A 24,755-nucleotide genomic window follows, 5' to 3' on the forward strand; every position below is an offset into this window, starting at 1 on the left:
AGCACCGTGGTCCCTACACCCCCAAGGCAAGTCCTGGAGCACAAGGCCAACAGGGGTGCAAGTGTAATTAAAATAGCAAGCCAAGGCATCACTGCTGCCTTTTGCATTGATGTAATTCTTTCCAAATTCGGAATTTAGCATGAATTAAATTATGGTAGGCGCACTAATCAGGAGCACAGGTAGTAATTATGAACATGCAGCTTGGGTTATACCCCAGCTTGGTGCACATCACAGCTTCGATGCCTAGAGAAGGGGGAAGGAAGGGGGTAAAGGGGCTCGTAAAATACCACCCAATTCGTTGCATGGGAATATTTCACTCAAAAATATTAAACATGGATTTGTTGATGGAAAACGTATTGCACTGGAATTGTACTTCTCCTAATTAAACCAGTCCAGCAAATGCATGCATGGCAATAAAAGACAAGCTGCTGGCACTGAAACTTCTTTTTATGTCCATCAGTTTGGAAACAGACCAAGGACCACAATGTCCCTTCTCTATTTCTGACCGACACGTTTTTCTGCCTCAACGGAAGCAACACATGCGTATAACATGGTATTGGAGAACCAATCAAGGCATGACGTGAGGGTGGAGGGGGGGGGCAACAAAAAGTCACGTGGGCGTGTACAGCGGACAGAAGAGACACAGAGGAAGGACTAAGAGCTTGACTTCGGGAGAAGCGAAGAAATGCATTTGGCAAAACAGCAAGAGAAATTGCAAAGGGCCAGAAGGAGCGTGAGAAGCAGTCTGGGGGCAGGGTAGTGGGAAGGGTCACAGAAGGGAGTAGAGAGCACAGCGAAGGAAATAGAGGCGGAAAGTGAGCGATAATGCACATGAATATGTCTGGGCCATTGAAGAGAGCAACAGTCCAGGTGCTCGCCCGTTTGCTCTCACAGAGGCCAGTTTAAGCGCACAACAGTTCACCCGCTCCACTGCTTTCATGAGACTCCTCTTTCATGGAGAGCCAGTTCTTGCCGCATGCACGAGACAACTCTTCCGCCGGAACCTGAGAGGCAAACCCTTCCTCCACCTTCTCTAGAAGTAAGATCTATGCATGGAAAGAAGAAATGCCAGTAGTTATGAACAGTTCTATTCCATCTCCAAGATGTCATATATAACATTCAAAATTTACAGCGACAGCCAATTAGTTTGAAGTCTGACTTCCCGCCAATAGACACGTCTAGTCTACCAAGAATGTGTGAGGAGCCATCTACCATGGAAGACTGTGTACACTACAGCTAGCTGTTGCAAAGGTTCTCTGTCGATACTTTAGCAGAGTAACAGTGGCATTTAGTAATATTGCAGCGCATGTCGCTGACGTGCATCACGCCGAGGGCGCTGCTGCATGGTTGCGAAGTCAAACCCACGAGCAGTAGCTCAATGTCTGTCAATAACCTGCTTATTAAGCATTGGAGACCAAATTCTTCTAGAAAGATCTTCCAAAGAGTCAGGGTTTATACAAAAATATACTCTGTATACACTACTCACGATAGGGTATATTACCACCACAAAGTAATCAATAATTGGACACAGTTGAGTAAGCAGTACTGAAGATGCCAAGATACAATCAGAGAACTTTCCGCCCTCCCGTCTTGAAAACTTACCTCCAAAACACGGCAACCAAAGTAGTCTTTCAGAAACAATGCCCAGACTGGCATGGCTGGGGACAGACACAGAAGAGTGGAGCAACCGAGGCAGTCTCTTTTTCCTCAATAGCACAAGCACGAGAGAGAGGGACCGTCACCTCTGCAGGGATGGATATATCCAGAGTAGCCCTACTCCGAGGGGAGACAAGGAAAGTTTACCAAGAGGCCTATGGGACCAGAGGGAGTCAGCCTCCTGTTCTCTGCCTATGGGGCACAGGGAGAACTCTCACCGGAATAGCTGGAATGTCGCAAAAAGTCCCAAGGCTCTGCCGAAACCAAGGCTGGCTTTATCTAGCTAAACCATTCCGAGCGGTGGTTTATAAGGTAGCAGTGGCAGCAGGGGCCCAAACCGGAAGCTCTCATTTCCAGAAGACATGCCTGCGACAGAAAGCTGTTGCTATTGCCTGCATCTCACAAAACATTTCAACATCTTGCGTGAAGGAGATTGCCCCGGTCAGCGCCCCCAAATGCAAACCACGGAATTTTGAACATCTGTCTTCGTAAGCAAGAAGTGGGATAGCCCCCTTTCCCCCTCCCACCAGGATTAACTACTTGGTCCATAGACCAGCCTAGACTTCCGTTGTCCTCACTTAACCTTCAGGCATTTGAGCGCCTGGGGGCCGCCCCTGGGTGGTAGTGGTGCGCGGTAGCGGTGCTCACACAGATGAAAAGAGAAAGCAGGGAGAGAGAGAGAGAGAGCAGGAGTAAGACATAGAGAGTGAGGGAGAGAGTAAGAACGCACAAAGTGTGAGAGATGCGCAGAGACAGAGCCACAAAGAGAGGAAAGGCGAGGGAGAGACAAACAAAAAGACATGGAAAGACAAAGACCAGGAGGTGGAGATAGAGAGTGGCAGATACAAAGTGAGGCATTGAGACAGAGCGAGAGAGAAAGAGAGACAGAGGCACGTACAAACAGACGGACACAGAGAGACGAACACATCACAATGGATTGACAGAGAGTGTGACACAGAGAGAGAGAGAGAGAGAGATAGTGAGAGAGAGATAGTGATAGTGACAGAGAGAGAGAGAGAGAGAGAGAGAGAGAGCACCGAGCACAGGGTGGTTTTATTGGGTGCATTTTCCAGTCGTTAGATCAGGATATGTTCCATCGGCTACAGCCAATAATCATAATGACGTGATGACTTAAAACATGCCATTTAGAATTCAGTCTTTTTGACCTTGCCCTCAGTTTGTGAAGGGTTAATCAAGAAACTACCAGCATCTCTAGGTGCGGCCTTCTATTAGGCCCACGATTAAAGCATCTCACTGCGCCACTTCCAGCAGTCATAACAGTTCCAGCAGCAGCTGAACCCTTGGCTGGTAATTACCGCCATCTCTTCTTTCCTCGAGTCTGCACCCGTGACACCGTTGAGTGAGGTCTGCTGCCACCGGTACAGCCTTTCCTGCAGAGTGCACGCATGCGCGCATGCCTGAAGGGCCAGGTAAACGCAGGAGGCCATTAGCTATAGAAACAAGGTAAACTTGAGACGGTGTGTGTCTCAGCACTAATGGACGAATCTTCCCACGGGAAAAAAAGGAATCCGACATTCCACGATTAGCCGCATCAATTCCAAAGCATCAAACACGCTTTCAGCGGGCAATAAAATTGGCCAGGACCTGGAAGCGGGTTTGTAAATATTAAAAAGACTGCATTTTGTTCAGGGCACTTTAAAGGACTTCAAGGGTAAATGAGTAAAAGTTACCCTTGGAGTCAAATGCTCTAGACCTTAGTGCTCCTAGTCCAGAGTCTCCTTTGTTTCCGGAAAGGAACAGTACATGGGGGATGTAGGAGTAAGTGAAAGGTGCTCCCATATTGACCTCCGTACTCCTAGTCCAGAGCCCCCTTTCTTCCTAAAGGGGAGAGGACCCAGGGACATCGCCATGGTGACTTCTGTACTCCTAGTCCAGAGCCCCCTTTCTTCCTGAAGGGGAGAGGACCCAGGGACATCGCCATGGTGACTTTTACACTCGTAGTCCAGAGCCCCCTTTGCTCCATGCCCCTCGGAGTTCATCACAGTAAAGGGGACAGGACCCAGGGACGGCATCGCATGCGTATGAAGGAAAGAGGATGGGATGTAGGAGTAAGTGAAGGGTGTTCCCCATACTAACCTCTGTAGTCCTAGTCAGGGTCCCCTTTCCTCCGGAAGGGGAGAGGACCCAGGGACGTCACCATGGTGACTTCTGTACTCCTAGTCCGGAGTCCTTTTTGCTCCATGCCCCTCTGTTTTTTTAACCGGGAAGGGGACAACACCCAGGGATGGCATCCCATGTGTATGATATGATATGATATGGCATTTATAACACGCCCATACACAAGTGTTTCGGGGCGCGACAAGGCAAGGGAGGGGAGACAGTGGGAAACAGACAACGATCCTACTAGGGCAGTGTCATTCAGATCACGCAAGTGCATGGGTAAGGAGAAAGGGCAAGTGCCAGGGGGGAGGGAGAGGGGAAAAGTGCAATGCAAGGGATAGAAGAATAAATAGATAAATAATAGCGGCCAGATAGTGGCAAGTGCAGGGTAAGAGCAGAATAAGTGCTGGTGGGGGACTGTAGGGCTTCAGAAAACAGTCCCCAGGTGCGATGGGTTGCCAGGGGGGCAGGGCAGGTGTGCGAAATCAGGGCCTGGCCTGGACCCAAGATCAGAAAGGGTTGCCAGGTGACCAGTGCAGTTTCAGCCAGGAATTTCAGCAGGGGAGAGAGGCAGAGAAAGCAGAAGCAAAGAGGAAGGTTTTGAGGTGTTTCCGGAACCGGAGATGGTTCTCCTCAAGTTTCAAGGAGGCAGGAAGGCTGTTCCAGAGGGAGGCCCCTGCTGAAGAGAGAGCTCGACCACCCACTCGTTGCTTGTAGAAGCGATTGACCCTGAGGAAGTTGGAGGCAGATGAGCGAAGAGCCCGAGAAGGAAGGTATTTGGGTAGAGAGAATTGAAGTTATTGCGGCCCTAGGCCCCAGACGGCCTTGTGGACAATGCAGAGGGTTTTGAACTTGATCCTTGCAGCCACTGGGAGCCAGTCTAGAGATTTCAGTCCTGGAGTGATCCGATCCCTGGGCTTGAGGCCAAGGACAAGTCTCGCAGTCCTATTTTGGATAAGTTGCAGAGGCCGGAGAGTAGAGGCAGGCAGATTAAGATAGAAACTGTTGCAATAGTCCAGTTTAGAGAGAACCAGGGAGACGGTGAGCTTCTGGGGGAAGGAGAGGAAAGGAAGAATACCTCTGAAGAGGTGCAGCTGGTAGTGGGATTTTTTAGAGACGTCTGAGATGTGAGGAGAGAAGGAGAATGTGGAGTCGAAGATGACCCCAAGGTTTTTAGCCTTTCAGGTGGGAGCAGGCAGAGGGCCAAAAGAGGCCGGCCAGAAAGCTGCAGGGAAGGAGGGAGTGGGTGTACCGAGTAGGATCTCAGTCTTACTGGCATTAAGGCAGATGTCATTGGCGGCACACCACTCCTGGATAACAGACCGACAGTCCGAGATGAGAGAAGGAGAAGAGGAGGCAGAGGGTAGCCTGAAAATAAGCTGGGTATCATCCGCATAGCACTGAAAGTTGGGGCAGAGAGCGGCGATGCGATGGGCAAGGAGTACCAGGTATTGGTTGAACAGCCAGGGAGAGAGGTTAGACCCCTGGGGGACACCACAGGTAGAGAAAAAGATATCGGAGAGGAAGGACCCGAGTTGGACCTGGGAGGGACGGTTGGAGAGGAAAGAAGTCAGCCACGCCAGAGCCTGTCCAGTGATACCCAGGTTGTCACAGAGACGGTTGAGCAGGATGGCATGATTGACAGTGTCAAAGGCAGAAGAGAGATCAAGCAAGATGAGGACACACGGGGTGTTGAGTCAAGGTTGGAGAGCAGGACAATGTAGGTGTAGGAGAAGCCCTCTTTGCACAGTGCCTACTGTACTACTAGTGCAGACTTCCTTTTACTCACAGGGAATGGGAGTGGACCCTTGCTTGGCATCTCATGTGTATGGCACAAAGAGGGTGGGCTTTAGGAGTAGGATGAGCCTTCTCACCACAGGGACTATTGTACTCCTGCTACAGTGTCCCCTTAGTTCCTCACTTAATAGATGTTGGTCCCCAGATACTCCAACCTTACAGCAGATGCCGTCGCTTAAGAATAGAACGGGAGCAGGGTGTAACAGTAGTGAGTCACCAGTCACCATGAGCAATTGTAATTCAGATTTTATGAATAGATGTAATGGGAAGTCAGATTCAGAGACTCCTATTTCGTTTCCCCAATCTTAATTCAACTCAGAGCAGCAAAGTGGAACAGTAGTGTAGAGGAGCAGATGTACATATCAGCAGGAGATCCTACCTCCCCTACCTCCCCTGTATTGGAGTCATGAGACCATGCCATGTCTAACCTCAGCCACTGTACCAATACTACAGCGAGTATATGGAATACGGTATCCATTAAGACGGTCACATCGAACGTACCCTCGAGTTGATGACAGCCTGGAGGAGGACATCCCTGAAGGAGTATGGGAAAGAGATAAGAAAATGAACTGATGCCGTCATAACAAAGTGTGCACGACGTCTCGAGATACTCAATGAAGACGATGTATGGATCCAAGAGGAGAAAGGACAAAGTAAAGAATCAAGTGAACTAAAGTGTAAAAGAAGAAGATTACATGGTAAACAGTTCTGCAGAAATCAGAAGCATGAAGAATGTACAGACGCTGAAATGCAAGATAGATCAAGTCATCATGTAGGCTAACTGTAAATAGTAAATAGAATGCAGGCAAAGCCACCATTGCACAGAAACTGGACATTGGTATCATGAAATAAGTAAGCTAAAGAATCATGGATAGAACATGGAAGGCTATGTTGCAGTAGAATAGCAGGTTACTGGAGCTGCGTTTGGAGGCTGTATGGCCTGAAGTCAAGAACTGAGAAGTCGAGGTCAGTTATCTACGCTGAAGAGGAACGTGTGGGCAGAGGATGAATCCTCTCACGTTAAGGTGCAAGAAAGAACAAAAAGGATGGAAAGTCTTAATGCATTTAAAACATTTAAAAGCTGCAGAATGAGCAGAATCATGGTCTCTAGTCACGTGGGTCAAGGATGCAAATAGGGCTTGAGAACTTGGAGTTCCAGACACGATAGCGAGTGCCGTCATTCCTGTTGCATTCCCAGGACGAGAATACTCTTCAAGGGCAAGGACAAAGAGAATTTCATGCCAGAAGGCATGGGTGATGAGAGATGCTGGGCTAATTGGGTGGTAGGGCAGCCTCATGTCCTATCTACTTGCACCTGGGTCTTGGCTTACATGCTGCTAATTGAACCAAATGTTCCAGACATGTCACAAGTGTGCCAAACCAATTGTATTAGTCCGTATAATGAAAGGACCTTATAGCTTAAGAAATTGATGAAACGCTGTGTAACAGATTTTTCTTAAATGACACGAATGAAGAGGTAGGCATAAGTTGTCGACCTGATATCGGACAGCCAACAAACCTAGCGCCTATATGATTGTATATCTAGTTAACCAACTCCAAACCTTGATAGGATTTTCATTATTGTCACGTAGCATGACGTCACTCTGACGCAAAAAGAAGTATATAATTGTATTTTTTGCGGAAAACGCAGAGAGAATGAGCGTACGTCAGTTGATGTTCGTTGTAAACTCCCTGTTTTAGATAATTGCTAATAAAACAGCAATTTGCCATCTTCTTGTCTTAGTCTGTCCGATTATTTGGACTCAGAATTACTCTGGTGTAATCTCATCCAGCCATAGATGCACATTCCAAGGGCCATAAGCTCAGTACCTGAGAAAAGGCTTGGTTCAAAACACCAACAGAGCCTCAGGAACCTAATCACAGCCCCATTGTCCTTTAATGCCCCATTCCATTCCTGAGGAGACCTCATCATTATTGAAAGCCCAACCAACATGAAACGAATGAACCTCAGAAATCAACTTGCTGAAACTACAAAACCAATTCTTTCCAGCTGAACAACTATTTCAAAGCGAATTCAGCCCCGACCCTGCAGAAACAGTGAAAAGAACACTCTCGGTCCAGGGAAGGGTCAAACATTAAGTTGTATTCGAGCCTAGCCAATTAACTAGACAACATGGATACATTTAGCAACGGAAACCATAAACATGTCAAGAAGGACAGTACACCAACATCAACCACCTGTGCAGCAACAACAGCCAATGCCCTAGTTATGCCTTTCATAGAGTGGGGTTTTTCTCCTCTCTGCGTCTTTGATAAAATCAAAACCTTTGGAAAATCTGAAATCTATGGCAAGACTGGAGGCTCCTATTGTACTAGTTTAATACAAATTTAGCACCAATGAGGCCATCGGGTCAATCAGTTTGAAATGGAAATTCTTAAACATTGATTCTTGCGAGAGTCTTCTGCTTTCATGATGTTTTTCCGGTGTGCCCAGAAGGAAAAGGCCTTTGATGTCATAGCACCCCGGGCATTGAGTGGGAAACCAAAAAGGACTATATCCATGGCAGCTTCCAGCATAAAACAGCAAACTCGCCATGCTACAGTAGCCACCAAAACTATCCTATACGGGGTCCTGATGACTACGAAAAATGGACGTTTTCCAATTGGACAATGTTGTTACGTCGGCCGCTCATAAAGGTTGAGACACCGAACCACACATAACTTTAATTCCTTTCTTAGTCACTCCTTCCATAGACAAATGTTTGTTGTCAATATTGAACACTCTGACATCTGAAACTCTTTGCAGTAAATAATGCAGAGATGCATTGCCATTTTCCCTGATGAAGTTTAAAGAGAGAAACTTATTATCCAGCCAACTGGGGAACAAGAACAAAACCTTATTAATGCCCCAGAGTGTGGATCATTTGGGTTGAGGAAGTTTATGCACTTTAATACCACTCCACTGGCATTCCTTCCACTGGGATACGGCAATAGGAAGTTGCTAATCAAAGAGTATTGATCGTTCTGTGTGCTCTTCTCGCAACTGGCAGCTACGACAGGAATATAACTGTCGGAATGACATCCACCAAAGCAGAGCGTAAATGCGATTCCAAGCACCAGAAGATCCATTCTGCCTAAACCACTACATATCGCTTGGCCGCACCAGAGGATCAGGATTCGCTGCGAAGCGTTGCCTGAAAGGCCTGGCTTTCTCTAAGATTTCCTGAAATATTTCACGCTACACGTTGCCGTGCTCTTGGCTGAATGCAAGTGGAGGATTCCCCTGAGGATTGAGAAGAAGCAATGGATTGCAAGGAGAAAGCCAAGTCTGGGCTATGCAGAACAGGAAGACCAACACCACTGGTTGCCTCCGCGCTTGCAGGAGCATCCTTGGGATCATGGTACCTGGGGAAATACATACTCTATCTGACCGAAGTCGCTGCTTCTAAATATTGCCTTCCAGCTGAAAAATGTGCTCAGCTGACAGTTCATCCTGGAGGCAAACTCATCTGGGTCACATGAGCCCATGCTGTCACAGGCACTTGAAACACCTAATTGTCCAGTCAACAGTAGTTGTCATCTGACAAGTATCTAGACTTCCGATTGGCCATTGAATTCAATAGGCAGGGGATGTTGTCCTCTTGGATCAATATATTCCTGCACTGGTTAAAATGCCAGAAGTCCTTTGCAATGCCTGCCAACAACCTCGACTTGTTCTGTCACAGCTGACTGCACTACCTAACAGCTGACACATTGTTCCTCTTCGGCAGGATGCAACATTGGACTTTGTCCTGCATAGCATTTGAAAGCAAAACAACCTTACAAGTGCTTGAGTAATTATGAAGCCTCGCCTTTTCCTGTGACCATTTGTCACCTGTTATGAGTGAACCACCGCTTGAGAGACAGGCTTCTTCCATCGTTAATACATCTTCAGACTTTGCAGATTACCCTGGGTAACTTAGGGTGAAACCCAAAGTTCCTATAAAAGCACAAAAAGGTCACCCTAAGTAACCCAGGGTAATCCAGACGTGTACCCCTTGCTCACTGTGTCTAAGAGAGGCTCAGCTTCAACTTCACTGATGAGGCCCGACTAGGCCGAAACACCTGTCTGGGATTGCTGATGGTACACTTGTTCAGAGGAGAATTGCCTAGCATTTCGGTGCAGGACTTCCCTTATGGGTAGTACAAAGACTGATAGGCATATGAGTATTACTCCTCTGTGAAGAGTGCAGTCAATTCTTGGCAACAATGCTGGACCTGGAACTCTCTCAATTGGTTACTTACCCTAAGCACCAATTGGGTAACAGTCTTGATTTTATTTTTTCCCCCCACGCATCTACATCTATCTTTCCTCCACTTCCTATTATTTGGTCAGACCATTTGGTGGAGCCCTTTTCCACGAAGTTCAAGATTTCCCTTTCTCCTCGAACTTATCAGTTTGTTATGATGCACTGCTGGCACTCAGTCTCCTCAGAATCTCAGTCATCTGATTTTGAATGGTTGCACTAATACCGCCGACTGCACACTGACGACCATCTCTCAGACATTCCAATCAATGGCTGACACTCTGGAACCTCCTAAGTGCTGTCTTGTGAAGAATCACTGTTCTGAGCCCTGGTTCACGGGTAAACTTAAAGATCTTAAGCTTAGCTAAACAATTATTTTTCTGCGACAAGATCGAACAGGCCATTCATCAACCCAAAGCCCTATTTCAGGCAGTTCAATCTCTAACGGCACAATCAAAATCCCAGTCCATCACTCCTTCCTCGCAGGAACTCTGCGACTCCTTATTTCTATTTTTTAATGATAAGATAGCTGCCATTCATAATGCCATTTCTACGATTTGCCCTCAGGCTGCCCAGCCCGGGCTATCATATTGTCCACCCTTCAATCAGGACTCAACTGCAGCTCACTGGTCCTCGTTGCCAGTCTTTACAGACCAGGATGTTCTGGCCACTATAAAAAGTCTAAAATCGGCGTCGCCCTGCGACCCCACCCCAGACTCTACTCTGAAAAATGTCTCGGATACGATTGTTCCGTGGTTGGATAAGGCTGTTAATGACTCATTTTCCTCAGGGGTTATCCTCTATGGTCTTAAATATTCCCTTATAATTCCCTTGCTTAAAAAGCCAGGTTTGGACCCGTTGGTCCACTATAACATCTGCCCTATCTCTCTGCTTCCCTTTTTAATGAAACTACTTGAATCCATGGTCTCACCGCTCCTTAGTACCTTCTTGGAACTTTCAGCTTTTTTCGATCCTTTTCAATCGGGCTTTCGCCATGGTCGAGGCACTGATTCGCTTTTGGTATCAGTGGTTGACGATCTGACATGGTTGGTGGACCGGGGGCGTGGGTGCCCTTATCATTTTGGACCTGTCAGTGGCATTTGACACCGTAGACAACCCCACCCTGATCCCCGGTATCCCGTCTCTCCTCCGGTGGACTTTCTTGTCAAGACTTGGTCTGGGTCTCTTCCTTTTTGGCGGGGCGCTCACAATCCGTGCCTTGGCAACCTTGTCAATCACAGGCAGTCCGACTGTTGTGCGGAGTCCCCCAGGGCTCCTCATTATCTCCCACCTTGTTCAACATTTATATTCAACCACTTCTTGGCATAATCCACGTGCGTCGCTTCCAGTGCTACTTCTATGCCGATGATAAGCACATTATTGTGCGACTTGATCTAGCTCAGCCGGAGAGGGCTGGTCGGCGGAGGAGTTTCCTGGAGGCAGTGTGCGACTGGATGTTCAGGAACTGGCTCAAATTGAACAGTGAGAAACCAGAGGTGCTAGTGCTTGGCACTGCTACCCCATCTATGAACTGGACTCCGGAGTTCTGGCCTGACAGCCTAGGCCCGTTTCCCCTACCCTTCTCTTTGGTGAAAGACCTAGGCGTTAAGATTACGGCATTTGTGTCTATGGCCGAACAGGTGTCGTCTACTTGTCAAAAGGGATACTTCAAGCTGAGGACTCTAGGGAAGGTCCTACCTTATATTCCATCAAAATGTAATGCTCCAGTGGTATCATCTCTGATAATCAGTGGTATTGATTACTGTAACGCTGTGTATCTGGCTCTTCTGAAATATTTCCTCCACCAACATAAAGCTGATTCAGAATATGGCAGTAAGAGCGGTGCTCCGCCCCCCTGTATGGTGCCATATGATGCTGCTTCTCCGTCAGCTCCATTGGCTCCCAGTTGAGCAGCGTGTTAGGTTTAAGTCTTTGTGCTTGGTTCACAGAGCCTTCTATAAAACAGGGTCAGAATACCTACAAGCAAAGTTTTGTCCATAAACTCTCCCGTAGATCGCTACGCTCCCAATCCTCTAAGATCCCTCAGCCTCCTGTCACTGAGGCTATCTTCCCTTTTGGCGGGCCCTGAAGACTTTTCTCTTCTAGCACTTTGCTCCATCAAGCTTGTTCATAGACGTATGCGGTTATAGCGCCACGATGCCGTCGGGCGACCGATGTGCTTTATAAATATTGTTAAGATAAGACAAGATTAGATAAGCGAGCTAAAATGAGGTTGGTGACCCTCCTGAGTGGAAGAAATTCCTTAGAACAGGGTATTTGACCCATGCTCGCTCTCATTAGAGGGGCTCCCACACTGATTTGTAATAAATGCAAAATATGGCGACATTACACACTTAGGCTAAATGCACAACATGTTTGACTAACACAATTAGGCTAAAAGCAAGGTAAGGCTACCTTGCACTCTTAGGCTAAATGCAAAATATGACGACCTTACACACTTAGGCTAAATGCAAAATACGGTGACCTTACACACTTAAGCTAAATGCAAAATATGGCTACCTTACACACTTAGGCTAAACGCAAAATATGGTGACCATACACACTTAGGCTAAATGCAAAATATGGCTACCATACATACTTAGGATAATGCAAAATATGTCTGACTAACACAATCAGGCTAAAAGCAAGGTAAGGCTACCTTACACACTTAGGCTTAATGCTAAATATGGCGACCTTACACACGGAGGCTAAATGCAAAATATGGCAATCATACGCACTTAGGCTAAATGCAAAATATGGCAACCATATGCACTTAGGCTAAATGCAAAATGAGGCTGTCTAACTCAATTAGGCTAACAGCAAGGTAAGGCTACCTTACACACTTAGGCTAAGTGCAAAATATGTCTGCTAACACAATTAGACTAAAAGCAAGGTAAGGCTACCTTACACACTTAGGCTAAATGCAAAACATGGTGACCTTACAAACTTACTGGAGAGGTGGAAGACGTATCTGAGTTTGTACCTCTGTCTCTTACCTTTCTTGTTCTTCCGGGCAGGAGGATTTTAGGCTGTAACTTATTTCTTTGTGATGTATGTGGTCACCAATCTCAGGAAGGGATTTGCGGATCTGAGTGTGGGTAACCCACATCATTGTTCCTGCCTGTCATCTCTTAAGGGCCTGGTATCTTCTCATTCCAAAGCATCCCATTTCAATATCTTTACTCAGTCATATTTTCGATTTTGCGGGAAGATTTCCTGCCACCCCATTTCCTCAGGTCACTGAACCGAGACTTTACAGGGGGTAATCTACAGTGCACTGGCTGGAGCTCGGCCGACACTGCACTTTGCACGCGCCATTGAATGTAGCTCAAAGGTTCCTCTTAAAGTGGAGGAAGAGTTCCGACTCCTTGTTCCTGTGCAGCGCCCATACTTCTAGGAGGGTGCAGTCTTCCCTTACCCAGGAGGGGCCAGCATGGGAGTACATCATCAAGTGTGAAACCTTTAAACAAGGACTTCAGGCAGGGGAGGCTGGCTGAGGAAGAAAGGGTGTGTAAAAGCAATATGCATGAGAGGGCTTCACAAAACACTCACTTTCTTCTAATGTTGGTGTTGCTTGCTCCCAACGATTGCCCTGCGAGTGGCTGGTAGGGAGGTCTGAGGCACAGCACTTCTGCTTTTATCTAGAGCACATTTTCCATAGTGCAGATCCCATTGGTGGATGCTGGAAGTGTCTGTTCTGGAGTTTTGTGTAAGCTCTATTGCACCTTTAGTAGCGGGTCGGCTGTAATTGTTCTGTGGTGAGCACTTTGGGGAGGGCTGAAGACATCAGCTGAGTGAGTGTGTATCTGAACAGATTTTCAGCAGGTCTTGGAGGTTGGAGGATAACACTGTTCCCTTTCTGTATGAGAGGTTCATGCCTCCAGAACTTTCACACTACTGTACTAGTTCACACAGAGCGCAGATTGTGGTCGGTGGCAGAGATTCACACAGTGCTTTCCAAAGAGCTCATTTTCAGACCCGCCACAGATATTAACACGGAGCCAGTGAGTGGGGGCCATGATGTTGTGACTTCAGCACATCACCACTAGGTTGCGTGCCTGGTCACGTGTGATCCATAAAAAAATAGAGGCCCCCGCCAGTTGCCTCCCAACATCGTTCCAGGGTGCGTTATTGCTGTGCTCCACGCTGCGACCCTGGAACAGCTGCTCTGCCTCTCAGAGCACCAAGATGCTGTGGGTCTGCCTCTTGGGCTCCACAACAACTGGCGATGATGATGGGATGCAGCCTGCTGCCAATCCTGATACCTGAACCAGGGGTCTTTCTGCATCATGGATCCCAGGGGACACAGCTTGTCCCTGCTTGGGGCCTTCCCGGCGTGCAGTGCAGCTCACTCTCAGCGTCAATTGCCCCCGAGCTGGAGCAAAGCACCTCTGATAACCACAGCCCTCGCCACTATCAGCCTCTGCGATGTGGTTCGCTATGCCGGCCTCCCCAAAGTGCAATCACCATGCGGCCCCCCTGGCGTGCAAGAAGGGAGTTGTTTCTTAACTGTAACTCCATTTCTCCAGTGTTGGTGACTTTCAGGGATTCACATGCTGTGAATATTCCCCGTCGTCAGGCTGGGAATCCCTGGTTACTTTGATTTAGTAATTGTACTATGGAAAAACGTGACACCTTGAGTGTCCCATCGACGTCGTTGTGGGTGCTTTTTGTCCAACCAGTAGGACGTCGAGTGTATAGCTCTGCCCCAACAGCTTCCCCTCAGATTGTAACGATATCCCCCTGTGAGGATGTTTGCCACGCATGTGTAACCATGAAAGATACCAACGCTGGAGGAATGGAGTTACAGGTAAGAAACTACTCCCATCTCCAGCATTGGACCTTTCATGGATTCACATGCTCTGAATAGATTTTATAGCAGTATACATGTTAGCAGGAGATAAACCAGGCACACAAAGATTATAGACTTTTACATTTTCTGCTCTAATGCAAGAAGTATACATACGTAAGTGCAAGAAAATACCCAGGGAAGCTGCAGGGCTTACCTTACTGGAACATCCGTTGAAGGACTGCCCGTCCCATCTGCACGTCTTCAGTGTGCTGCTGTTGTAAACAGTATTGCCTGGTCAATGTGTGAGCCAGTGCCCATGTTGCCGCATAGCAAATGTCTTTGATGGACACTCCGGACCAGAGAGGCGCAGAAGCAGCCATGGCCCTTGTAGAATGCGCTCTAGCTGCAGTTTGTGGAGACCTGTTGGCCTTTGTGTGGCAGAAGGAAATTGGTGAGGATATCCACCTTGCAATGCCTTGTTTTGAAATGGCTTTTCCCTTGTTTGATGTGCCAAAGGCGACAAAGAGCTGTTTAGTTGTTCTAAATGATTTTGGCCGGTACAGATATTCTATGGCCCTTTTCACGTCCAGGGAGTGTAGGGATCTCTCTGCTGGGGAAGAAGCATTTTGAAAGAATGTAGGCAGAGTTATGGTCGCATTCTTGTTAAACTCTGATGGCACCTTTAGAATGAAGTGAGGATTGGTGGATAGTACCTTGTCCTTCGCGAATCAGTGATATGTAGGATCCACCACTAAAGCTTCAGTTCCAAAGCTTGTCTACAGGATGTGATGGCTATAATGAATGCCACGTTCAAGGTCACAAATGTAATGTGTGCGGATGATAGAGGTTCGAAAGGAGTTTTCATGAGACCAGCGAGGATGAGATTCAGGCTCCATAGCGGTGGAATCCTTTTCTTTGGAGGAAAAGTACAAAGTGTTTGAGTAGCCTGTCACTGTAGAGAGGAGGCGATCCTCTTTTCCTTGTAAATTTAGATATTTCAGCCAAGTGCACCTTTATAGAGTAGATTGCTAGACCTTCTTTTGCCAATTTGAGAAGGTGGGGAAGAACCTGTTGAGGTTTTATGGTCAGTGATTGAAGGTTGGGCTGCTGTGCACACCATGCACACCATGTACAGAACCTTTTCCATTTGTGTGTGTAGGAAATGTTAGTGGATGGAACCCGAGCCACATCTAGAATGTGCTGACAGTCGGGATGTTTAAGGGGCCAAATTCAGCATAATCAGGAGCCATGCTGTTAATTTGAGGGAACCCAGGTTGTGATGTAGAATCACCCTGTCGTTCTGCGGTAGGAGATTGGCATGTGATCCTAGATGGATTGTGTTGCCAGCCGCCAGTTAAAGGAGATCCGAGAACCATCTCTTTCTGGGCCAGAACGGTGCTACTAAGATTATTTTGCAGTGATATTTACATTTCATCTAGATTGTTTTCCTGATGAGAGGGAATGGACGGGACGCGTATGCGAACATGCCGGTCCATGGAAATGAGAATGCGTCCCCTTGAGAGTCAGGATGAGGGATCCTGCTCACAAATTTCTTGCACTGCTTGTTGCTCTGAGTGGCAAAGAGGTCGAGAGGATGATGACCCCATGTCTAGAAGATTTTGGATATTGGTTTGTTGTTTAGTTGCCATTCATGCGACTGTGACAAATCCTTGCAGAGGCGGGGGTCTGCTTTTTTGTTGTGTATCCCCCCGAGGAGGAGGACTTGCAGCAGAATGTTGTTATGAATGGCCCAGTGCCAAATGGTCTGTCCTTCTTGGGACAGGGTGTTTGACTGTGTTCCGCCTTGTTTCCGCAGATAAAACATTGTGGTTGTGTTGTCCGTCAGCGGGAGGAAGGCTTTCAGGGCCTAATGTACTGCACGCAGTTCCAGCACATTTATGTGGAGGATGGATTCTTTGGGGGTCCACAGGGTCCACAGGCCTTTGATTTGATGCTTATCTAGGTGAACTCACCATCCCACTAGGGAGGCATCGGTCGCGATCGTGAGATGGTAGAAGGGTTCTACAAGGGGCATCCCCTTTGAGATGTTCTAGGGGTATGTCCATCATTTTAGTGTGTCTGAGAGAGTCCGAGTGATGGTAATTTTGCCTGGCCAGGACCTATGGATCTGGCACCATCTGATAGCTAGGAACCTTTCTATTGGCCACATGTTTAGCCTGCAGTTAGGTACTAGCGGGATGCAGGAAAACATGGTCCCTATGAGAGCCATGTATTTGCGCACCATGATTAGCATGTTTGGCGTGAAGGAATTTGCCAGGGTTATCAATTTTTTTATCCTGTGTGATGAAGGTCTGACGAGACATTGCTCCGTAAGGAATTGAGCACACAGGAACACCAAACTTTTTGAAGGAAATGTGCAAGATTTGGTATAATTTATTGCAAATCCCAATTGTTGGAGAAGGCTTCAGTTTGTCTCAGAGAAAACATGGTTTGCTGATATGTTGGATCTCGAATCAGCCAGTCGTTTAGATATGGGTAGACGTGGTGGCGCTGTTTTCTGAGAAAAGCTGCCACTTGTGCTAGGCAGTTTGTGAACATCCTGGGTGTTGATTTTAGGCCGAATGGAAGTACTCAAAAGTGGCAATGGCTTTCGCCGACCTCCAATCTGAGATACTTTCAGTGTCTTGGATATATCGGGATGTGAAAGTACGCATCTTTGAGGTCTAACGCCGCCAGATATTCTTGGGCTTGTATGGCCTTTATGATATCCTGAAATGTCACCATCTTCAACTTTTGCTTTTTGATGTTTTTGTTTAGCTTTTGCAAATCCAGGATTGGATGCCACTTCCCGTCTGGTTTCTTGACGATGAAGTACCTGGAGTATACTTCTGTTCCCTTTGCTGAATGAGAAACTCTTTCGATTGCCCGTTTCTTTAACATTTGACACACTTCCTGTTGTAGAATTGGAAGGTGCAGGTGTGATACCTTTATTGGAGGTACCAGGATTTGTGCGCGTTTGAATTCCAACAAGTGGCCGTGCTGGATGGCATCTGGCACCCATCTGTCTTTTGTTATTGCTTGTCACTTGCTGAGTAAAAACACCACATTTCCACCCACCTTTGTGTCCCTGAGGCAGTCATTGTTGGGCCTTGTTCTGCCTACCTCTTTGAGAGGTGGCCGATCCGCGCTTTTGCTGTCCCTGGTGATACTCCCTGTTGCACTGGGAGGACTGTTAATTTCTCTTGTAGCCCTGAGAGTAGTATCTGGATCTGCCATAATTCTTATTGTCCCTTGAGGACGAGAATCTAGAATTACCCGTGGCTCCTCGAAAGGAACGAAAATAACTTCTGCCCTGTAAGGTTGTTAGAGACCTATAAATATTGGAGTCTGCTTTTGTTGTTTTAAGGGCCTCATCAATCTTGTCAGCAAACAGATTTTCTCCCTCAAACAGCATGCCCACCACCTCTTGTTGTACCTCCTTCCGAAAATCGGTGCAACATAGCCATCCTTGTCTTCTGAGGACAGCCCCATTGCCAATTTGTTTGAACCCTGTTTCAGTGAGATCTACAGCGATGTTAATGCTGTGGTTTGAGGCTTCCTCACCTTCACTCACCAGTGCCATGGCTTCCTCCCTCTGTTTCCCCAGTAAGAGCTCTAATATAGAAGCCAATCGATGCCACATTTCTCAATTGTAGCGAGCAACTATTGCAAGGGCATTTGATGCTTTGACTGTTGATGCTCTGATGGTGAGCACCTTTTTACCGAAGGCCTCCATTTTTCTTCCTTCATTGTCTGGGGGAGTGGTGCATTTGTGATGCATACGAGCCTTGCGACCCGCTGCCGCTGACACCACCGACTCTGGTGAGGGTTTGAGGTGAGTCATTTTGGTGTTGTATAAGGTGCCTTACATTTATTATCCAGTCTTCCTTTAAGTGCCCCTTCTGTAAATGGATGTTTTAGAGTACGAAGGCCCTCCTGCCAAACATGATCTAGGATGGGTAAAGAAAACACAGCCTTTCTGAGCTTACCCATGTGGTCAAAAAGAAAACAGTCCTTCTTTTCTTTTGCAGGAGTTAAACCGAATTCCTGGCACGCCTTCAATACCATGGAGTGGAAAGCCCCAATGTCATCTGGAGGCGAGGGTTGAGCAGGACTACCCTGTATATCTTGGTCCGGGTCATCCGTGTCCCACGTATCGGCTCTGCGAGGAGACAAAGAGGTGGTGGAGCTTGTGTCCCTTGGACTAGTGCTTTGGTCTGTATCTACTAATTCTCCCTCTTCTTGCTTGTGCATACGTGGTCTATGTCCTTGTGGAGGTGGTGGTCTAAAAGGTGATTGAACTCTTGGGCCCTAGAGGAATGGCCTGGATCCCTTTGTTGCTGCTGACCTGGTGTACCCGGGTCTTTTCCGCATACATGAACTGTCTGTGCGGAGAGGACCTTCTTGACGAGTCGTATGTGGGTTTAGTCGACAGGCTTGAGCCTTTATCCCTCAGTTTTTCTGATGGCGTCTTCATCAACGGGACTGTGGACAAGTGCTTAGACCAAGTATGAGACCCCTCCCCACTAGCTGGTGTTTTTTTAACAGGAGAGGGGTGTTTGGCTTTATGTGGATGATTTTGGCTCACCTGTTTTTTGTTGTTTCACCAGCGATTCTTCAGACTTGGACCTGTGACCTGATGCCGACCTCTCCCACTCCTTGATGAACCCACTTCCGAAGCCGGGTATGCTCCTTCATGAAGCCAACAAATGAGGCGAGGGTTTCTGTCCTTAAGGGTTTTTTGTGAAAAGCGGTGGCAGATTTCACATTCCTCCGTGGAATGGTTAGGCAAGAGGTAGTTAAGACAATCTGCATGCCTGTCACCTTCATGCACATTTTCTATTCCACAAGTGTCACAAGGCCTAAACAAGGACTGTTTCGGTCCAGAGGTCTCCATGGTCGTAAACAGGACCGTATATGAGTCGTCGGTTGCTCCGGTTGGAGAAAAAATTGAAGAAATATTAATTTTGTGTGGAACGTTATTTTCTCAGGAGAGAAGAATGTGAGGAATCCCACTAGCTCGAAAGACGGTTGAAATCTGAGGGGAAGCTATTGGGGTGGAGCTATACACTCTATGTCCTATTGGTGGGGTCCAAAAGAATGCACAATGACGTTGATGGGACAGTCAAGGTGTCAAGTATTTCCATAGGAAAATTACAAAATCAAAGTATCAGAGGATTCCCAGCTTGGCGACGGGGAATATTCATAGCATGTGAATCCATGAAAGATCCAATGCTAGAGACAAAATGGTGACTGCTCCCCACAGAGAGAGCACTGACATTGTGCTGCTCATGCCACTGCCAAGTAAGCAGGGGTCATGCCACTGCCAAGGAAGCGTGGCTCATGCCACTGCCATGGACTGCTCCTGCCTGTGGGAGACCGGAATTTGCACGGCTCAGACCACTGCCAACCTGCCGTTAGCCTCCACAGCACACCTGCTCCCAACAGGGGAACCCAAACACTGCACGGCCCAGTCCGCTGACCTGTCTGCGTGGATCAGACAGCCACCAACCCCATTTCAGCTTATCCGGCATGCCCGACATGGATACAGCATCTGCAGCAGACCTCCAGCGACCTGCGCACCACAGACATATGCTACGGCTTCCCTGGAATTCACTTGCCGGATGCCCCTCACTGGCAGATGCCACTCACACACCAGCCTTGACTGAGGTGCCAGAGACGACGCAGGAAAGGAGCAACAGAAGATTTGCCTCTCACTGGCCGGCAATCTCTCCAGCCTCTCTGGCGCCCAGATATGGTCATGGGAGAAAGAGACATTTGCATCCCAATGCCCTAGGTGCTGGCAATGCGCTGCATTCCTCGCAGCCTCATGACGCCTCAGGAAGGAGGTGGAAGAGCAGCCGCATACTGCTCGTGCGCCAAGCAGCTGCCCGACCAAAAAGTATGCCATCCCAACTCTTGCATCACCTCTAAGACCTTTTCCTAGCCATGACATCTGCATAAAGCAGCACACCTGGCTGCAGCGCTCCACACAACAGGGTGCTTGTGTGGCCGGGTCTAGGAAGGCCCTGGAGATCACAAGACAAAGGGGAGCAACAGGGAAGGGCCCCAAGAGAAAAGAGGGCATGCAGAAGCCTGACCCATTTGTACGCCCTAATACCAGCCCACCTCGCACAGTTAAACCCCTGGTGGTGGCCACACTTCACATTGAAACCCAGCACTGTCCCAGCTCATCGATGAGGTCAACAATGACAACGCCAGAAGCCATGCTATGCGCCGAAGGTGGCGTGCACGGTTCTTTATACCGCTTCCACTTAAAAGCACTGGCCGAAACTGTGCAAGACTGTGCTGAGAGTGACGCAGTCAATGGTGTCCCTGACAGGGGCACACGGCCCGTGACAGGGGTGCGTCACTGCCTGTCAATATTATTCTGTTGTCTGACTGACAGGGAAGGGCTATCCAACCGCAAGGGAAAAACTAATAAAGTGAATGCAAAAGTGTATATATTCCAATGCTCAAAATGGACACATTCATAATGCATCTCCTGTTGGACAATAATGGGTGTTTGAAACTGTGATCCTACATATTTCCTAATGTTCTGATTACTTACCGGTAATGTTCATTACTCCTAGTCCTTCTCTTCCTTGTCACAGTACTTACCTCATGCGGCCCCTGCCTCTGACACAGGACCTTCTTCTATTTCTTTAAATCCCTATAACTCCTCCCCACATCCACGTCACTCAGTTTCATATTACCAAGCCGGAGCGTGGGACCTTCCCCGCAGGGAGGCTGAGGAGGGTGTCAGTAGTGTGACGAGGAAGAATAGGACCAAGAGTAATGAAGATTACCGGTAAGTAATCAGAACATTACCTCCACGTCCACTCATTCTCATTCCAGTACTTACCTCATGAGGTATACCCAAGCAGCAACGGGGAAAAGGTCCCAATGAGACACAGAGCCAAAAACAGTGCAGCAAAACACACCCACAATAACTCTTAATTCACATCCCCACAGACAAAACTCCAACCCTGAAGGAACCAACCCCCGAGTGGGAGAAACTCAACCCATAGCGTTTGATGAAAGTGCTTAGACCAGCCCAGGTGGCAGCCATACAAATCAATTGCAGAGAAACCCTCCTGGCATTGGCCCAGGAAGCCGCCAAACCCCTGGTGGTCGGCCTCTGATCGTGTGCAGGCACAAGCAGGCCAGAAGCCACATAGGCCATGGAGATCACAACACAGAACTACCGGAAAACGGAAACCACAGATGCCTTACGCCCAGCCCCAGCCACACCACAAGCAATCAGAAGACTATCAGATTGGCGGAAAAGAGCAAACCTAGCCAAACAACACAGCCCACTGGACATCAATGTTATGCCAAGCCACCTCCTCAGGCGTTTTCGGATCATGAAAGAAGTCAGGGAGAACCATATCCTGAGAGGTATGAAAACCGAGAGACAACTTTAGGGAGAAACTTCAGACCACACCTCAGCACCACCGAGTCCGGCAGCACCCTCAGGAAAGGAGGGTGACATAAGAGAGCCCCAATCTCCCCAAGCCTACGGGCAGAAGTGATGGCAATAAGAAAAGCAGATTTCAGTGTAAGATGATTGATATCAATCTCAGAAAAGGGGTCAAAAGGAGGCCCTTGAAGGAACTGTAAGACAAGAGGGAGATCCCAAAGGGGAAGCCCTTTATCAGTACAAGGACGGGAAGAAGAAAAACCCCGGAGCAACTTCCCCACCAACACCTCCCCATCCAAGTGACCATCAGAGTCCCCCAAAAGGAATTTAATAGAGGCTCACTGAGAGCGAAGCCTGGAAAAACTGCCAGGCCCTTGTCAAAACCCATCCTGGAGGAATTGAAGTATAGCGGGGAGGCCAGAACGCAGGGGAGGGATCCCAGACTGCCCATACCAGTCTCGGAAATGGCCCAAATGCCTGCCGAACACCTTCAGAGTGGAGGGTCTAAGAGAATCCATTATGGACTCAAATACAGGACCTGAGAACCCCTGAGATATCAGCCTAGACTGTGCAATAGCCACACTGCCCATTGCATCCGGCGGACTTCCAACCGCAGATCCCCTTGAAGGGGATACGGCCACCTCAGAACCAGCCAAGGTTCCTAGGACCGAAGCTCCAACAGAGAGGGGATCAACTCCGGAGGGACCCGAACGGAGCTAACAACAACGCAGTCACCCTGGACATGCTGACACTCCGAAACCACCCGGGACAGAAGGGTAATAGGTGGAAAGGCATAAAGGAAACCCCAAGGCCACTGTACAGAAAGGGCGTCCACCCCCCAATCCCCTCGGCCAGAAAACCGAGAGCAGAAGAGGGGAACTTCTGCCGAGGCCGGGGATGCAAACAGGTCTAGAACAGGGGACCCTAATCTAACACAGGTCACTGCAAATACCTGGGTCGACAGGACCAGTTCCGCAGAGGAGTGAAACCAGCGTCTGAGAAGATCCGCTTGAACATTGTCCACCCCCCTGATATGTGAGGCCACAAGAGACATCAGATGTGATTCTCCCCAGGTGCCTATCAGTGCTGCCAGAGCATTCAAGGAGCGGCCGGAACCCCTTTTGCGGTTGATATATGCCAAGGCCGTTGTATTGTCCGTTTGGACCAAAACTGCCCAACCGTCCAGCAACTCCTCGAAGTACACCAGAGCTCGTAGAATGGCACACAACCCTCACCAATTGTATGATCGACGGCTCTCCCCAGATCTCACAACCCTTGAGCTGAGAGGACCCCCAATGTAGACCGCCCAACCTATTCTGCTGGCGTCTGTAGTAAGTGAGGCCACAGGAGGAAGGACTATGGACATCTCAGCCTGTAGATTTGGAACCCCGCGCCACCGTAGCAGGGAGACTCGCAGCACTGGGAACACTGAAATCAAAGCTTCGAAAGCTGAGACGTCGGAGGCCAGTATGAGAGATACCAGGGGACGTATCTGAAGGTGGGCCCAAGGAACTAGAAAACACACAAGATGCCATGTAACTTCAGCAACAGGCAAGCTGAGACACACTGCCTTCTGAGAGCGCTGCTATTATGCTTGAACTAAAATGGTGCTGGTGCGCAGTGCATTCTGGGAGTGCTCGGAGCCATGATGGATATTTACTTCATGCCGCAGTGAAAAGCTGCACACATTTTGCTGAGTGTTAGATTCACGGTGCTGAGAAAAACATGCTTTCCAAACCTGGTATGGGGTCAAGGACATTTTTGCTGGGAAAGCTAACTTTGTTATGGTTTGTTACTGTTCTCCGTGGAGCGTGTTTTTAGAGGAGGGAGGCACTCTGCTCCTTGAGGGTGGCTGTCGACTGACACAGCTGGCAACCAACGGCTGCTCATCAACTGTGAAAGTGCCATTCCAGAAGGTTCGAGAACTGCCACCCTTTTCCAGGGTGTGTATATATGGGGAAACCCAGAGGTGGTCAGGTGAGACTTCAGCCGGAGGAGGACGCTTACATCCGGCATTCCTGTGAGCTGTTGTGCTCTCGGCTTGGCTGTTCCCGGGGTCTTCCAGCCGCTTCTGGGCGAGATGAGGAATCCAGTTATGCTCACGGTGATGTATTTCCTTTTGAATTCTTTGCTTCTTCTGTGATTTATGACTATGTTACTTCTGCGAGTTATTTCTATGTTATCACTGGTTGCTTCTAAGCTTTGAACAAATAGCCGTATAAGTGCTGATTATCTTCTAAGAGTGTGTGGTTGTGAGTTATTGCGTCTTTCTGCGTTCAAAGTATTTGCTCTGTAATTGCATTGGTGATTTGTGATTTTCCGTGCACTCTGGGGAGAGCAATACATTTTTGGCGTCACGAACAGGATACTTGTGATGAGTTGTTCTGAGTATTCAAGAATCTGTTTGAACGTAGATAGGATTCGGTTATCTTGCAAGTGAAAGTAAGTGGGTAGTGAAGTTTTTTTTTTCCTTTGCTGGTGTGTGCATGCCTGTGGGAGTGATTGCAGTGTGGAGAGAAAAAATATATAGATATAAAGAAGTTTTGTTTGCTATAATGAGTAGTTTGTTCAGGAAAAAGAGTGTTACCGCTGGCGGTGAATGTTCTGATGTTGTTATTCCAGGCTGGACTAAGAGTCTATATGATAAGTTGGCCCAGGCGTGGGCATGTGGTGCAGGTCTAAGTGAAACATGGGATCAAGGATTGGGAGATGCCGATCC

General features: G+C 48.0%; 1 protein-coding gene across 2 annotated transcripts in view; it reads right to left on the bottom strand.

Moving 5' to 3' along the window:
- Window positions 1-427: 427 nt before the first annotated feature.
- The window catches only part of LOC138521017 (uncharacterized), a 124,532-nt gene continuing 100,204 nt past the window's right edge, over window positions 428-24,755 (bottom strand). The window contains exon 6 of one of the 2 annotated variants that reach the window (XM_069633524.1): window positions 428-1,046. In XM_069633524.1, coding sequence (XP_069489625.1) covers window positions 903-1,046 — 144 coding nt within the window. In that variant the 3' untranslated portion in view covers window positions 428-902. The remainder of the gene's footprint in view (window positions 1,047-24,755) is intronic. The other variant, XM_069633523.1, reaches the window with a different exon arrangement.

Source organism: Ambystoma mexicanum, chromosome 13 (genome assembly GCF_040938575.1).
Source record: "Ambystoma mexicanum isolate Mex_15411 chromosome 13, UKY_AmexF1_1, whole genome shotgun sequence".
NCBI classification, from domain to species: domain Eukaryota; kingdom Metazoa; phylum Chordata; class Amphibia; order Caudata; family Ambystomatidae; genus Ambystoma; species Ambystoma mexicanum.